We start from the raw sequence: 16,631 nt of genomic DNA, 5'->3' as shown, positions 1-16,631 counted from the left end.
TTAAGATGAGACCAGCATGACTGCAAGAAAACGTTTTAAAATTCATCATAAAGCACAAGATAGCATGTTAAATTCTATTTTAAGCACTATGCCACGAGCTAAAAACAGGCTTTCTCACATTCAAAAACCCAAATGTAAAATGTACTGCTTTGGCTATATACTTCCACAACCTATAAAGAGCCTACATCTCATTTCTCCACAAGTCAAACAACCATAACCTATTATGTTTTTCATTCCTATTTTTAAGTGACACTCCAATATTAATACTGCAAAGTTTACATTAAATATGGTCATTATCTTTAAAAAAAAGTGTAACAAAACCATCAAACAAGAACTTTTAGCCACGTACACTGACAAATTCAAGATGTAAGCCTCTATAAGCACACATATTGTTTTAGTTTGCTAACACTGTTGGAATGCAATATACCAGAAATGAAAGGATATTTTTAGAAAGGAGATTTATTAAGTTAAAAATTTACAATTCTTAGGCCTTAAAATTTTATGTCCAACCTAAGGCATCCAGAGAAAGATACTCTGACTCCAGAGAAAGGCCGATGTCTGTCACACAGGAAGGCATGTGGCTATTGCCTGCTTGTCCATCTTCCCAGTTCCGCTGCTTCCAGCTTCTGATTCCAGTAGCTTCCTCTCTAAGTGTATGTGGGCCTTCACTTAGCTTCTATGGGGCAAAACTCTGGGTTCTGGCTTGCTAAGCATTTTGTGGGAAGGCACATAGGGACATTTGCTGGGCTCTGCATCCCCAAAAGTCCATGTCTAGGCATCTGATCTCTCTGTCGGCACTGTGAGCATCTCCAAATGTATGCATTTATGTCGGCTCTGAGGCAACTGTGCTTTTCCCAAAAGCCTCCCTTTTTAAAGTTCTAATCAAGACCCACCTTCAGTGGGTGGGGTCACAAATCCATCAATCAAGAGGTCACACCCCAAATTGGGTGCACCACATCTCTGTGGAAGTAATCTAATCAAAAGGTCGCAATTGCATTTGGCAATCTCCATGAAAACAATCTGATCAAAGGTTCTTCCCTAAACAACAGGTCTGATCCTACAAGATTAGCTCAGGTTTGAAAGAACATGGCTTTTTCAGTTTCAAACTAGCATACATGGAATATTATGAACTATTAAAAATAATTAATCTCATTCTTGAACATGTATGAAAGATCTCTATATTAAGTAAAAAAAAAGCAAGCTGTAGTATATATTATGTATAATGTGATTCCATTTGTTTTAAGAAAAGATATTTACGAACATGTACAATTATTTAATATTTACTGAGTTTCTTTTGTGTGTAGTTTTGTTCTAGACCTAGACATATAGACACTGTAAATTACAAATGCCACACATACATATTTAAAAGCACATGCAGAGAAAAATGTCCAAATACACAAAAAAACATGCTGTATAATTCCATTATAAGAAATATCCAAAACAGCAAACTTATAGAAACAGAAAGCAGATTAGTGGTTGCCCTAGAGCTGGGGGATCAGGGAAGAGTTTTGGAGACTCAAGAGTGACAGCTGAAGGATATGGGGTTTCTTCTAGGGATGAGAAATGTTCTGAAATTAATTCTGGTTTTGGTTGCACAATTCTGTATATATACTAAAAACAATTCAGCTGTGTACTTTAAATGGTTGAACTGTATGGTATGTGAATTATATATCAATAAAGCTGAGGAAGGGAGGGAGGAAAAGAGGGAGGAGGAGAGAGAGTGAGGGAGGAAGACAGACACCAAAGTGGTCGCCCCTAGTAGGGGAATAAAGATGATAGGGGCTTTTCAAGTTTTACTCTACTTACTCCTCGTGTCAGTTTGAATTTGTGGTAGACCCCAGAAAAGCCATGTCCTTTAATCCTCATTCAATACTGCTGGCTGGGAACGTTTTGATTGTTCCCATGGATATGTGACTCACCCAACTGTGGGTGGTAATATTTGATAAGATGATTTCGATGGAGGTGTGTCTCCAGCCATTAAAGGTGGGGTTGCTTACTGGAGCCCTTTAAGAGGGAACCATTTTGGAAAGTTACAGAGCCCATGCAGCAAGAGACCTTTGGAGATGAAGAAGAAAAATGCCCCCGGGGGAGCTTCATGAAAGAAGAAACCAGGAGAGAAAGCTAACAGATGCTGCCATGTTCACCATGTCCCTTTCCAGTTGAGAGGGGAAACCCTGAACCAAGAAATCTTTCCTTGGACGCCTTTAATTGGCCATTTTCACAGCCTTAGAACTGTGGATTTGCAACTTAATAAATTCCCCCTTTTAAAAGTCATTCTGCTTCTGGCATATCGCATTCCGGCAGCTAGCAAACTAGAACACTCTTTTATCACTATGGTGTTATTATACTATGAGATATAATATATATGACATATTATGATAATCATTTATTATATTATTATAATGAGAAATGTATTCATTTATTATTTATTTAGCGTAAATGCAAAAGATAAACCTAACATAGGCTTTCATAATTTATTCTGAATTTAATGTTTTATTCAAGTAAATCTAAGAAGAAGCCATAGAAAAAAGTTTAAAGGTGAATATATGATCCTATTTCAGAACACTTCCTATTTAGACCATCATATAGACATGAGGATCAACCTCCCTCCCTAACAGAAGCAAATCTTGAATATAGTTTGCTCCTTTACAAACACATATAAGCACCTACTGTGTTATAGTACAGGGATGAGAGGGAGTGGGAGTTCAAAACAGGACACTAACCAACAAAAAAGAAGCAAACTAACAGCCCTAGTCTTTGGCTATATACACAAAGCAGACAGGGGTCAGACTATAGAAAATCTTAAATACGAGACTGAGAGCTAAGACTTTCTCCTACTTTCGATGGAAAACCATTCAAAGTTGTCTACAGGGGTGACAGGATGAAAGGAGTGTTTTGGGAAATTAACCTGGTAACCAAAAGGGAGAAATTGAAAGCAGAGAAGACCAGTGGGAAAGGTAAGAAAGAGATGTAGTTTCAAAAAACGGGAACATTCACAACAGTCCTGCAAGAATTATTGCTATTTCAAAGTTATCAGCTAATGTTCAAAGGGTTTATGTTTGTTTTGTTTGCTTGATCTAAGGAGAAGCAAAAAAGGAAAAAAGGTGGTTTCTTCATTTTGATGAATTTTAGAAGTTTATGATGAAAACTGAAGGGTTACCAGAAAATTCTGAGGGGAGGAAAAGGGTCCTAGGGAACCATCTTTACACGTGACACCACTAAAAATAAGACTGTTTCCCAGACCATACACTAAAAATTCAAGAGTAGAGGGAATCAAAAGCAATGAAATAGTTTTTAACATGGAAGGGGAAGCATAATAACAAACAATACCAAAAGTAGCAAAATGCACATGGCAATTAGTACTACTTCGGTAATTTATGGTAAAAGACAACTAAGTACTTAAAATTTTGCCTATTGCCTATTTTTTAAAAATTGTACTGATAAAAATTGTTACATGAATGCAGATTTAAGTGAAGTCTAAATTCTAGCTTCAAACATAAAATATGATCAATTTCTGATCCTTAATTTCATTAATTATTCCTTCCATCATGCAGTGCTTTTCAAATGTTGCACAAATAGTCGGTATTCTTATTTCACATGTATATTTATTAACTGGTTTAACCCATAAAGGTTCTTTCTTAGAAATAAAAAATATTTTTATTGCCTATGTAGCCTTTCTATAACCAGCTCCTTGAAACAGAGTTTTGTTTTAGGATTAAAAATATGAGTAACGAAAAGTCTTATTTCTACTTTCTCTACATTAATATTCAGTATAGCTTTTTTTTAATGCCAGTTAAAAACTTATGAGCAACTGCTTCTGTTTGAAATGCTGTGTTCTGGTTGTGGCCGGAAGCTTTGAACTGCAACTTGACCTATCCTTTCTCCCATGGAACTCTTGCCATTCAAACATGACAGATTCAGCAAAATACTAGTTAGGTTGAGCCCTGCTTGCCTCTACTCTATCACCTTTGAATGAATCAAATGTTTTTTGTTTGTTTTTTTAAAAAGTTTTTAGCTGATGTTCATGAAGAGCAATGTCCTTAGAACTATGCCATAATTAAAGAAAATCCTTTCTCAGAAGGTGCATTTCTTCACCAGAGCTGTCACACCAACCTTTGGGCCCTCTGCTGGAAAAGTAGAATCAAGTCTCAAATAATGCCTTTTTAATTGTATCCTCTAGTATTATAGGACAATAATGGTATCATACCTCTGTGAATGTAAAATTCCTGCACCGGCTCTATGATATGTAGTAGTGACATGCTGTATCAGATTTGTTTTCAATGACATTATTCTAGAATTTTTTCTTTCCAGATGATTGAGAAGCTAATAAAATATGATGTCAAGTACCATAACAGTAACAGAATTTGCTATTTTGTTTTTTACTTTTTTTTTTAATGGGGTATGCTAGATGTCTCTATAATTTTGTTCAGATGCCTGCAGAACCTGGAAAAGCTGCTGTTATTGATATACAACATACTGTTACTGGTCTTTTTACATAAATTTGAATTTTTGGAAACTTTAGCTCTGCTATCAACTTTGGAAAAAGTATCCCAGTTGTACCATGTTGAGTTGGCATTGTACAGAAATTAGCAGTCAGTCTAGAAAAGTTAAACTTTTTTTTTTCCATTTGTACAGGGGTAATGCACTGTATTAAATATGTAAGGTCTTCTCTACATGGGTTTGATTACAGAAACGAGTATTCTCTAAATAATGAAAAAACTGATGAGCATCTAAATATAGCATAAACTTGCAATATTTGAGTATTATGATATAATCTCCAAAAAATACTTGAAATAAATTATATGTATATTTCATAATTCAATTCATGTTATCATATGATCTGATTTAGAAGCAATGTCCGCTTAAATTTTGTAAAATCTGCCATATTTAATAATCTTATGTGACATATTTATAGAAACTGAAACAATAAAAGTGTAGTCAATGAACAAATTAAGAATCACTAACTTATTTCATTCACAGCACTTCATCTAATTAAAATATCAACTGATTTGCTTCCTGAAACAAGAAAAAGCCTGTAATATTCAATTTATTTAATTGAAGTAAAACATATGCAAACTTTTATCTAAGGGTATTTGTCAAGACATTGTTTAAAATAGCAAAAGGTAGAAGTAATCTAACTGCCCAACTATAGAGACTAGTTGAATAAAATACAATGTGACCTTTAAAACAATATAGACTAAAAAATAAATAAATAAAAATAAATAATAAAATAATATAGACCTAAATTTACTGACCTGGAAAGATTAGCCACGAAAATAGCAGATTACCAAAAAGTATATAGTGTGATCTCTCTTTGTGAAAAATATACTACACATATGCTCAAAGATAAGGGCTAAATGGATATATATCCAGATGCTATCTGTGATATTTCTGGGTGCTGAGATTACAGGTGCTGTTTATTTTTCTGCTTACTTTTCAGTATTCTCTGAAATTTTCTTAGGTAAAATGATATTTACAAGAATTAATGGTTACGATTTCAACTAACAAACTCCAAAATCCTCCTTGCAAAAAGCCCAAAGAATATCCAAAAATACCCTGGCATACAGTAAGAGGGAAAGTATTAGCAACAACATAACTAGAATTCTTTGTGAGCCAGACACCCTAGAGAGATCGGTGACTGACATGGAACCTTTAAGGCAGCTTGAAGTACAGCGTTTTAAAATCACAAGACTTAGGTTCTAGTCCCTATCACATTTATTTGCATGACCTTGGGCTGTCACCCTTTTGGGGCTCACTTTCTCTATCTATAAAAGCGATATATCACCTGTCTTTCTTACCTCAAAAAACTTATATGATATAAGGTATATGAATTTCAAAGTACTATATAAATAAGATCATATTATCCAAACGTTAAAAATAAATAAATAAAAGGTGTTTAATGCCAGAGCCTGCAGAAAAAACACTATAATTTTATGAAGTAACAAATCAGGTATTTTCATTATTGTTTTAGAAGGCTACATATCTCACCAAAAACACCCAATTTTTCTGGGGCTCAGATACTTCTTCCCAGCTCCCACTACAACTATAAGCCATTTTATTTTCTTATCCACAGTTTCCAGTAGGAAAGGGTACTGTTACACTTAATTCAAAAGCCTCAGCAAGATTCCTGGAGCAGCATGTTGGTGGAGTTCAACAGGAGAAACCCAAGGTTAATCAGCTCTGGACTCACCACTAAGTACTACAGCAATCAACAGGGATTACAAGAGTCTCTTTGAAGAGAAAGACAGTACAATCACAGAGGAGAAAGTGGGGAGGAAAAGGCAGCAGTATTTCAAAACAATTATATGAAATACTTAAAAACTTAAGTGTTTTAGAAATTGTTTTTAAATACTGTTCATAACAATAGTGACATAAACAAAAGTCATCTAAATGTGGCACTTGACAGAGCAAATTGTGGAGACTGAAATCAAATCTATGAATAAATTATCATTTACTTGCTTCTATCTGAAATAAAAGCAGACAAATTACACCACAAAGATTAAGTGGCTATTTCTTGAATGTAAAGAGGCAGAATATGGCAACAGAATTTACTGACACTTAAAAATACTTTAGAAAGTATGGTTTCTCTGTCCATTGAATTCTATTATCCTACTCCACAAAAATGATGAACATTCTAGGAGTTAAAATGGCTATATAATTTGAGTTTTAATGCAAAAGAAACCTTTGTAATAAAAAAAAGAGAATACTTTAAGAGGAGCTACATGAATCTGTCAGATTATTAACTACTAAGATCATCTGGCCATCAGATCCTTCTGCTTTTCAGTTCCTAAAGATAATAAAATGCTCACCTCAGTCTTACAAATGTCATGTATGGGTATTCCCTAATGAAAAATTAAGCCTTTAATAAACAAATGTGCACGGAGAACTTATTTTGATACCTATGACTCACAATCTCAATTTTATTGGTTGGCAATATCTCGAACCATTACAGCTTGTATTATTCCTACAGGGGCTGCATATTTATCCATTTTTCTCATCTCATCTTTGAAAATTCATTATACATTTAAAAGGACTCACTAAAAATGGGCCATGAGGAAAATTACTATGATGAAAACAATCCACATCAAAATGAAGAGTGAGTTGTGAACTAAGACAATGAAAAAGTCAAGGATTTAATGCAAAGCCTCATAGTTGGAAATCCATTGGAAGCACTGTGTTTTCACCTATAACTTCAGGAAATCTTTTTTTTTTATTCTTACTCTGACTGTTCAGACCTTATTAGAAATATATGCCATATACTTCCAAAACCCAAAGCAAAAAAAAACCTCAGAAAATATTTCCAAAAAGAGTATCTATCTTCCAAAGCACACTGCCCAGAAACGTTAATACATGCAATCTCAAATAACCCTATGGTAAGCATTCCTGATCACCTCCACCCCCTCAAAATAAAACAGTAAATCTAACCACAATCAAGTATTAACAAAATTTTTAACAAATTTATCACAGCTCTCCAAAGTATTGGGTATACACAATGACAGGCCATATGTCAAAACAGTTATTACAATTTGAGAAAATTATACAGCAGAACATGAAAGTGGGAAACAACTCCTCTGGAAAACGCAAATATTTTTTTAGAGAAAAAAAAGAGAGAGAGAGAGACCAATTTTATATAAATAACATTTCCCCCAAATGTTTAGCATCTAATACTGGCTCATTTTTGTGAAGAAAAAATTTACCTAGCAAGACTCACACCAGGGATCTGATTTATCCCCAAAGGCACTTTCTTAAAATGAGAAAGAACAAAGGAGGAAACCTCCCAGCATGTGCTTTCCATACCAGTTTCTTTGGACAGCATCAAGAGTAACAATATAGCCAGCACAAGCTTTTCAGCTTTATCCTGTGGCCCGTGTATAACAAACCTTACTAGCTCTCCTTCAAAAGGATCCCTAACAAAATGAGTATCAGAAGGCAAAGATCATAGTAATGCACTGATTGCATTTTAAGATAGTAAAACTACACAAAACATCTTAAAGTTGTGTACTTTTACTCTTCTTAAATATCTCCAAATATTTTAATTTTTGAGCCTTTCTCATTTCAGCCAATAGTTTGAAACTGGAAAAATGAAACCAACCATTCTAAATCTGCTCTCCCTTAATTAAATTTAGAACGAGAAGTAAATGAAAAGAGAAAGTCACTCAAAGCCAACACCTTAATACACAAATCTCGGAATGCAGCATCACAAAGTTATTAGGAAAAACGATCTGCCACAGGAAAACTCTCCAGAAACAAACCTGGCATTTGGCTATTTTAGAAGTTAAGTTCTCATTTCATTATAACAGACAAAATTTTTAAAGTAATTTTTATTTTATAAAAAGAAGATTCTTCTCTAAAATTTACAGTTGGATATCCCCATCTCCACTCTGACAGAGATGTCAGTTCTCTGCCAGCTGCTTGGTTCACACACAGGAAGCCAAAGACAAGGGAATATCGCGTTCCGAGGCTCAAAATAATACGCATTAGTTAAAAACTGCTTGCGACTAAACCAAAATTATTCAAGCGGAGTCCCATTTGTCACAATCCAATCATAAGGGTTCCACCGCCCTCCCCCTACTGCTTGTATAGTGGTGTATCTGAATCTGCTTTGGTGAAGAAGCCATCATCAGGTAAAGATTGGGGTGGGAGAAAAAGCGGGGAAAGGGGGCATCCTTTCATCTCATTTCGCGAGGCGTGAGTAATCGGTACAGTTGAGAAGAACGAAGGAACGTTCTATTTATTGGGGGTTGAAGTCGGATTAGGGACGAATTTCGTTCAAATCAACATGGCCAGCAAGATGTCCCTACAAACAAAAGGCAACGGGGGGATATAAACACGAACCATTCACCTCCATCAGCTATAGCATCGCCATCATGGTGTGTGCAGAGACCCCCAAAGGCTCCTCTCACCCTGCACACCAGCCAAGGAAAGAGAAGGAAAAGAAGAGCGGTGGCTGTTTCCCACCACCTACCACTGTTTCTCTCCCCGGTTGCCCAGAATCCAGGAGAAAGAGTAACGTCCCGCCGAGGCAGACTCCCCCCGCCACCCCTCAGCCGAATCCCAAACGCCGAACCGGGGCTCACCAAACTTTACCGGAGCTTTCCCCCACAGCCCCACCCCACAGCCCCCAGGATCGCGCTTCCCACTAGCGGGGCACCCCTGGCGCCTCCTGACAGGCTGGCACCGAGAGAGTCGAGAGCGGGGCGGGGGCGTCAGGGAGCCACGGAGGGGCGGGGCGGCCGGAGCCAAGTTCCCGGGGGTCGGAGGAGAGCGCCTGACAGGAGCCCGGGACTGCAAGGGAGGAAGAGGAAGCGGCGGCGGGGAGCTCTCCCAGTCCCCCCTACATGAACACCCTGCCCCCAGCCTCAGCTCCCCATGGGGGCGGGGAGGCTCACTGGGAAGTGAGGAAGCCGAGCCCCAGGGGCAGCCGCAGAGCCTACCTCCCCACTCCCTATCTCGTCCCCCGCCAACCCCGCCAGAGGCGCCCACAACAATAACACGCCGGGGACGACCCGTCAGCGCCCCCGAGGCACCCGGGCCCGCGGCCCGCCGCTGCCGGCCCCCTCTGCTGGAGCCGAGCGCACCGCTTCTCTTTGCAACTCCAGACCCGGATGGAGTCAGGACCGAGCGGCCCCCCAGGGTCGGACCCATCCCCCTCGGCACCAGCAGCGCCATCTCCGCGGCCGAATATTAGAAGTGAATTCGAGCTGCGCTTTACCTTTAGTTCCGCACTGTCCGCCATCTTGCGTCTGTCAGCGCAAGCGCAGTGAACCTCGCCGGGGGCCGCCGCTAGACCCTCCCCTCTCGCCGGCCTGGCCCCGCCCCTGTCCGCCCCCTCTTACCCCTCCACCTTCCCAGCCCGCCCCCGGCCTCCGCCCCGCTCCGGGCGCTCGGAGCCCCGCCCCGGGCACGTACAGTTGCGAGACAAGGCACGTAACATTTAAATAATGGCGCCAAGCCGGGAGGTTTGACAGTTACTCCCCCCTCGGCTTTCTCGCCTCCCCCCTCACCCAGCTAAGGCCTCCAGGGAAGGGCCTGGGCAAGAGGATGCTGGCCTTGAACCCTGCTTCTCCGCGGTCCGCTAAACCGTTCTGCAAGTCTTCGATATCTGCAGTTCCGGGAAACAGTCATGCCCCCTCCCCCATCAGTACATCTTTTTGAGCACCTGTTATCTGCGATCCTCAGTATGGGCTAAAAGTAACAATCCGTTACACTTAAGGAGCATTTTCAGGTTTATTAGCTCAGATCGTCTTCATGACGATGCGGCGAGGTAGCAGGGAGGAAATTATAATTCCCGTGGTATATATTAAAAAAAAATGAAAGCTCAGACAAGAAAACTGACTTGTCCAAACAAGTACTTAACAGGGGTGCCCTAATAAAAAATCCTGAAAACGTCCATTAACTTCTTTGTTGCAACAAGTTTTTATTTAGTGACTATGTGTAGTCCTGTGCTGAACTATATATTCTTCGGAAAATGAAATAAAACCAGGTCCCTGCCCTCTGTAGAGCTCTGCCTAATGGGGGAGCAGACAAGTGGACCCATAAAGACACAGTTACAAATTGTGGTGACTACTAGAAAGGAACAAACGGACCAGTGAGAGAGAAAAGGGTATTGGAGATATATTTAATCCTAGGAAAGTTTTCCCCACTAAGGTGATAAAAGTAGAGACTTGAAAGAATTATTTCACACCTTTTTCTCTCTAGTGAAAACATCCTCTACCCCCACCCCCAACCCCCAGTTTTTGCTGATCCACATTGCCTTACATGTCATGGGGGAAAAAAATCAAAGATAACAGACATGGACTTCCTTCTCATCAAAACTACTCTTATCAGCATAGTTACATTTGGGTTACTGTGAATGAAATATCCTTGCACCTATGAAGGTCAGTCTTTCCACCAGTGACCTGGATTCTTTTCCCTCCCAGATTCCAAAGGATTTTACTCCTATAATTACTTCCCCCTCCAGTATCATTACTTTTTCCCCTTTTTATTGGATGGCTCCTATCAGCAAATAAACATACTGAAATTTCTTTCATCTAAAATAAACCTCCCTTGACTCCAAAATCACCTTCAGCACCTGCTCTATTTCTCTACTCTCTTCATTGCATAAGTTCTCAAGAGAGGTTTTCAAGATCTCTCAGCAGTGCCTTTTCCCAATGCCTTCCTTCACATTCTCTTCTCAACCAACCCTACTCCAACTTTGGCATGCCTCATCTTGATCACCTATCAAGATGACTAATGATCTACAAGTTTCCAAAGTCAATTCTCTACTGTTATCTAAATTGACCTCTTCTTAGAATTGCAAACAGTTGACCACTCTTCCTTTGTCTTGAAACACTTTTCACCCTTAACTTCCCTCGATATCTACTGTCCCAGTTTTCCTGTCTTCTCCCAGTTCTGCCTTTCAATATCCTTGCTAATTTCCTCCCTTTGCTCAACCTTTAAATGTTTGATGGCTCCAGGGCTCAGTTCTTGACCCTCTTCTCTTCTCTATTATACTCTCCCCAGGTGATCAAATCCAACTTCTTGAATTTAAATTTATATGCTGATGACTTTCAAATTTCTCTCCAGCCCAGATCTCTCCAACATAATCCAAATTCACCAGTATAACTGTCTACTTAATATCTCTACTTCATGTCTAGCAGCCATCTCAAACTCATTATACTCTAAGAGAGCTCTTCTCTCAGTGTTCTTAGTGGTTGGCACTACCAATGATACATGCAACAACATAGATGGACCTTAAGGAAATTATGATGAGTTTAAAAAAAAAAAAAAACTGTTCGTGCCAAAAATTCCAAATCATCCTTGATTGCTCTCTTTCATTCACCTCCCAGGTCCAATTTATCAGCCAGTCCAGCTGACTCTACCTTCAAAACATTTATCAAGCCAGTCCATTTTTCTGCATCTCCACGACTGTTACTGGACAAAGGCAGTGGCTTATTTTCCCTGATGCACTAAACTGACCAATTCTTGAGACACCATGTTTTTGAAAGAGAGAAAAAGTTTATCGCTAGAAACGAAGCAGGAGATCAGATGGACTATCTGCCAAAAAAATCTGTCTCCCTGAATTGTAGTAATTCTGATAGTATTATAGCATTAAAAGATGAGCCGGGGCAGAGCGACAGGGGCTCAGTGGCAGAATTCTCACCTGCCATGCCAGTGAGACCCAGGTTTGATTCCCAGTGCCTGCCGATGCAAAAATGAATGAGTAAATAAATAAATAAAAAGATGGGCAGGTTTTAAGATAATGAGCACAATAGCCCCAGGTGATGTAACTAGGTGTAATTTAATTGTTGAGCATGTGCAGATTGATTACATGCTTAATCACAGAACGTACGTAAGAATGTGGCAGCCTTAATATAACGATGGGCATGATTTTTTTTTTATTTACATGGGCAGGCACCAGGAATGGAACCCAGGTCTCTGGCATGGCTGGTGAGAATTCTGCCACTGAGCCACCATCGCACTGCCCTGGGCATGGTTTTTGGTACTATAATAAGGTATATGTGACTTATAGGTTAAAGTCTAAGCTACTGTATGTACCAGGTGGGCCCATTTTGGTAAGATCCAGTTTCAGTTAGCAAAATAACTTTGAATTTGAGGTGGATTAGTTCTGAGCTGACCCAAGACCTTCATTAATAAACATTAGGGACTGTCTTTAGTGATCACAAGTAAAAAAACTGGATAAATGGGTACAGGTGAAGGTTAGCCACAAGGTTTTTACAATCACAAGGGCACAAGGTAAAGGCTATACAGTCATTATCAGAATTCAGATATCTCCCTCTGTCTACTCTAATATACCAGAAAGTAAAAAGAATATCTATGTAATGATTCAGTAATTATGATCCTCCTTTAAATTCTAACTTCTCCATTACACTACCATCACCTTACACCAACCTGCCATATTCTCAGACTTGGTCTGCTGCAGAGGCCTCCCAACTAACAGAGCTGCATTATGATTTTTCTAGCCCTAGGCACTTTGCCTTCTTGAATCCCTGCTTCCATAAAAAAATATCAAAAATTATGCTTTACAACTGTATAACTATAAAGATGAATGCAATCCAGGCTGATTATACTCATTTTCTTCTGATTTTAAAAGACTTAAAACATTTTGTAGGATCCTAAAATAGAAATGGAGCAGACAGAAGCTGAAAGCAATGAAACCCAGGAGAGAAGGACCACCAAATGTAGCCATGCACTTGTCCATGTGAAAAAGGAGTTGAGAATCACTAGTAGCATGTCTTCAGGGAGAAGGTATCATCCTATTGATGCATTGATTCAGACAATTTCATGGCCTCAGAACTGTAAGTTGTAAGCTAATAAATCCCCACAGTAAAAAAACAGTCCATTTCTGGTGCAGTGCATTTAATCAGCTTTAGCAAACTAAAACAATCTTTATCTGGAATGAACAAAGAGCCATCACTACAGACCCTAAAAGTACTGAAAAACCTAAGATACTATAAACATCTTGATGCCAACAAAGCTGATGACTTGGATTAAATAAGAAGATTCCATAAGACATATAGTTTACCAAAAATGACCCCAAAAGAAATAGAATTTTTATATATATTAAAGAAATAAAGTACATTGCTTAGAAGCTCCTCACAAAGAAAACTCCAGATTCAGATGGTTTCATCTGTGAATGTTCTAGATAATTAAAGACCAAGTAACATGAACCTTATACAAACTCTTCCCAAGAATAGAAAAAGAGACTAACATCTTTATTTCAAAACATGACAAGGATCTATAGGAAGATAAGCAGCTTTGAAAGCAATATGTACCCCCAGAAAACCCATGTTTTAATCCTGATCCAATCTTGTGGGAGCAGCCATTTCTTTTAATCCTGATTCCATCTTGTGGAGGCATCCATTTCTTTTAATCCTGATTTAATGATGTAGGTTGGAATCTTTTGATTACATTATCTCCATGGAGATGTGGCATGCCCAATTGTGGGTGTTAACTCTTGATTAGATGGAGATGTGACTCCACCTATTCTAGGTGGGTCTTGATTAGTTTACTGGAATCCTTTAAAACAGGAAATCTTTTAGAGAGACCTCAGAAATGACAGAGCCTGGAGAAATGACAGATACTTCTGAGAGCTGACACAGATATGGACATGTGGAGAACAGAGACACAGATATTTACAGATGCTTGGAGCCCAGCAGATATCACCATAAGATGTCAAGCAAGACAGAACCTGGAAAATGCCAGAGGAAGCCAAGAGATTAAAGCCAGACCTGGAGAGGCAAAGTAAGGAACCCCCACGTGGATAGAGACTGAAAGCAACGAGCCTAGGAGCAAGGGACCAGCAGATGCCAGCCATGTGACATCCCAGCTGACAGAGGTGTTCCTGATCCATCAGCCTTCCTTGAATTAAGATATCTTTCCCTGGATGCCTTAATTTGGGCAATTTTATGGCTTAGAACTGAAAACATGCAACTTATTAAAGTCCCATTTTTAAAAGCCAGTTCTAGTATATCACATTCTGGCAGCTTGCAAACTAACACACCATTCTCTCTCATTTCCCTAGAATCTTAGGCTAAATAACAAAAGACATAGTCTGGCAGAAGGGATTGAAAAACAGGACCCATCTGTATGTTGTCTCTACCCAAAGGACACAAGGCCAAGGACACAAATGGACATTTACACACCAACGTTTATAGCAGCATTATCAACAATTACCAAGAATGGAAACAGCCAAAATGTCCATCAACAGACAGTTGACTAAACAAACTGTGACATTTACATAAGATGGAATATTATGCAGCTATAAAACAGAATAAAGTTATGAAGTATGTAACAACATGAATGGACCTTAAGGACATTATGCTGAGTGTGATTAGCCAGAAACAAAAGGACAAATACTGTACGGTCTCATTGATATGAACTGACATTAGTGAATAAACTTGGAATATTTCCTTGATGACAGAGACCATCAGGAGATAGAAATAGGGTGAGATATTGGGTAATTGGAGCTGAAGGGATACAGATTGTGCAACAGGACTGAATATAAAAACTCAGAGATAGCACAATACTACCTAACTGTAATGTAATTATGTTAAAACACTGAATGAAGCTGCATGTGAGAATGATAGAGGGAGGAGGGCTGGGGACATAAATGAAATCAGAAAGAAAGATAGATGGTAAAGATCAAGATAGTATAATCTAGGAATGCCTAGAGTGTATAATAATAGTGAAATATACAATGTACAAATTTTAAAAATGTTTTTGCATGAGGAAGAACAAAGGAATGTCATTATTGCAGGGTGCTGAAAATAGATGATAATTAATATTTTTAAATGTCACCTTATGTGTGAGACTAAAGCAAAAAATGTTTGTTACAAAATTTATATTTTGACTAGAGCATTTCCTAATATAACTCATGTAGATAGTTTGACTGAATGTCATAAGTACTTGGAATCTCAGGTAGGTCATGAGATTTTTTTGGTTTGTCCAGAGTGATGCCCCGATGAATACCAGAGTGATTTGATCAGTGACTAGAAAAGTATTTGCAAGCCCCCTTCGGGGAATGGTGAGAATGGGGAGAAATTCAACTTCCCCAAGTTGAATTCTTGATATTCTCACAAGCAGTGTGGACAACCAAAGCTATAGACTGAGCCCCAGTCTTGGGGTTTGTTCATATGAAACTTAACCCCACAAAGGATAGGTCAAGTCTACTTAAAATTTAGGCCTAAGGGTCACCCCCAAGAGAGCCTCTTTTGTTGCTCAGATGTGGCCTCTCTCTCCAGCCAACATGACGAGCAGCCTCACCACCCTCCCCCTCTCTGCATGGGACATGACTCCCAGGGGTGTGGACCTTCCTGGAAACATGGGACAGAGTTCCTGGAATGAACTGAGACTCAGCATCAAGGGACTGAGAAAAACCCTAGAATGAGCTGAGAATAACATCAAGGGATTGAGAGAACCTTCTGACCAAAGGGGGAAGAGTGAAATGAGACTAAGTGTCAATGGCTGAGAGATTCCAAACAGAGTTGAGAGGTTATCCTGGAGGTTATTCTTATGCATTAAGTAGATATCACCTTGTTGTTCAAGACGTAGCGGAGAGGCTGGAAGCAACTGCCTGAAAATGTAGAGCTGTGTTCCAGTAGCCATGTTTCTTGATGATGATTGAACAATGATATAGCTTTCACAATGAGACTCTGTGAATGTGAAAACCTTGTGTCTGATGCTCCTTTTAGCTACTATATCAACAGAAGAGTAGAACATATGGAATAAAAATAAATAATAGGGGGAACAAATGTTAAAATGAATTTAGTTTGAAATGCTAGTGGTAAATGAAAGCGAGGGGTAAGGGGTATGGTATGTATAATCTCTTTTTTCTCTGTTATCATTTTATTTCTTCTTCTAAATCGATGCAAATGTTCTAAGAAATGATGAATATGAAACTATGTGATGATATTAAGAATTACTGATTGTGTATGTAGAATGGAATGATATTTTAATGTTTTGTTTGTTAATTTTTTTAATTAATAAAAAAGTAAAAAAAAAAATAACAAGTGAAATCCATCAACATAGAAAAGCATATACAACCTGACTAAAAGGGCTTTATTCCAAGAGCAAAAATGGTTGCCTAACATTCGAAAACCCACCAAATTAATTCACCACATTAACAGAAA

The 16,631-nt window shown here is 38.8% G+C and overlaps 1 protein-coding gene across 3 annotated transcripts in view; it reads right to left on the bottom strand.

Moving 5' to 3' along the window:
- PIAS1 (protein inhibitor of activated STAT 1) overlaps positions 1–9,806 on the bottom strand; it is a 147,798-nt gene extending 137,992 nt beyond the window's left edge. For 2 of the 3 annotated variants that reach the window (XM_077128327.1, XM_077128329.1), the window contains exon 1: positions 9,713–9,806. In XM_077128327.1, the coding sequence (XP_076984442.1) occupies positions 9,713–9,736 (24 nt within the window). In that variant the 5' untranslated portion in view covers positions 9,737–9,806. Of the gene's footprint in view, positions 1–9,578; positions 9,668–9,712 lie in introns of those variants that run through there. The other variant, XM_077128328.1, reaches the window with a different exon arrangement.
- Between the last annotated feature and the right edge of the window lie 6,825 nt (positions 9,807–16,631).

The sequence above is a fragment of the Tamandua tetradactyla genome, chromosome 14 (assembly GCF_023851605.1).
Source record: "Tamandua tetradactyla isolate mTamTet1 chromosome 14, mTamTet1.pri, whole genome shotgun sequence".
NCBI lineage: Eukaryota > Metazoa > Chordata > Mammalia > Pilosa > Myrmecophagidae > Tamandua > Tamandua tetradactyla.
The sequence above is the reverse complement of the archived record's forward strand: the minus strand, read 5'-3'. Positions and strand labels throughout refer to the sequence as shown.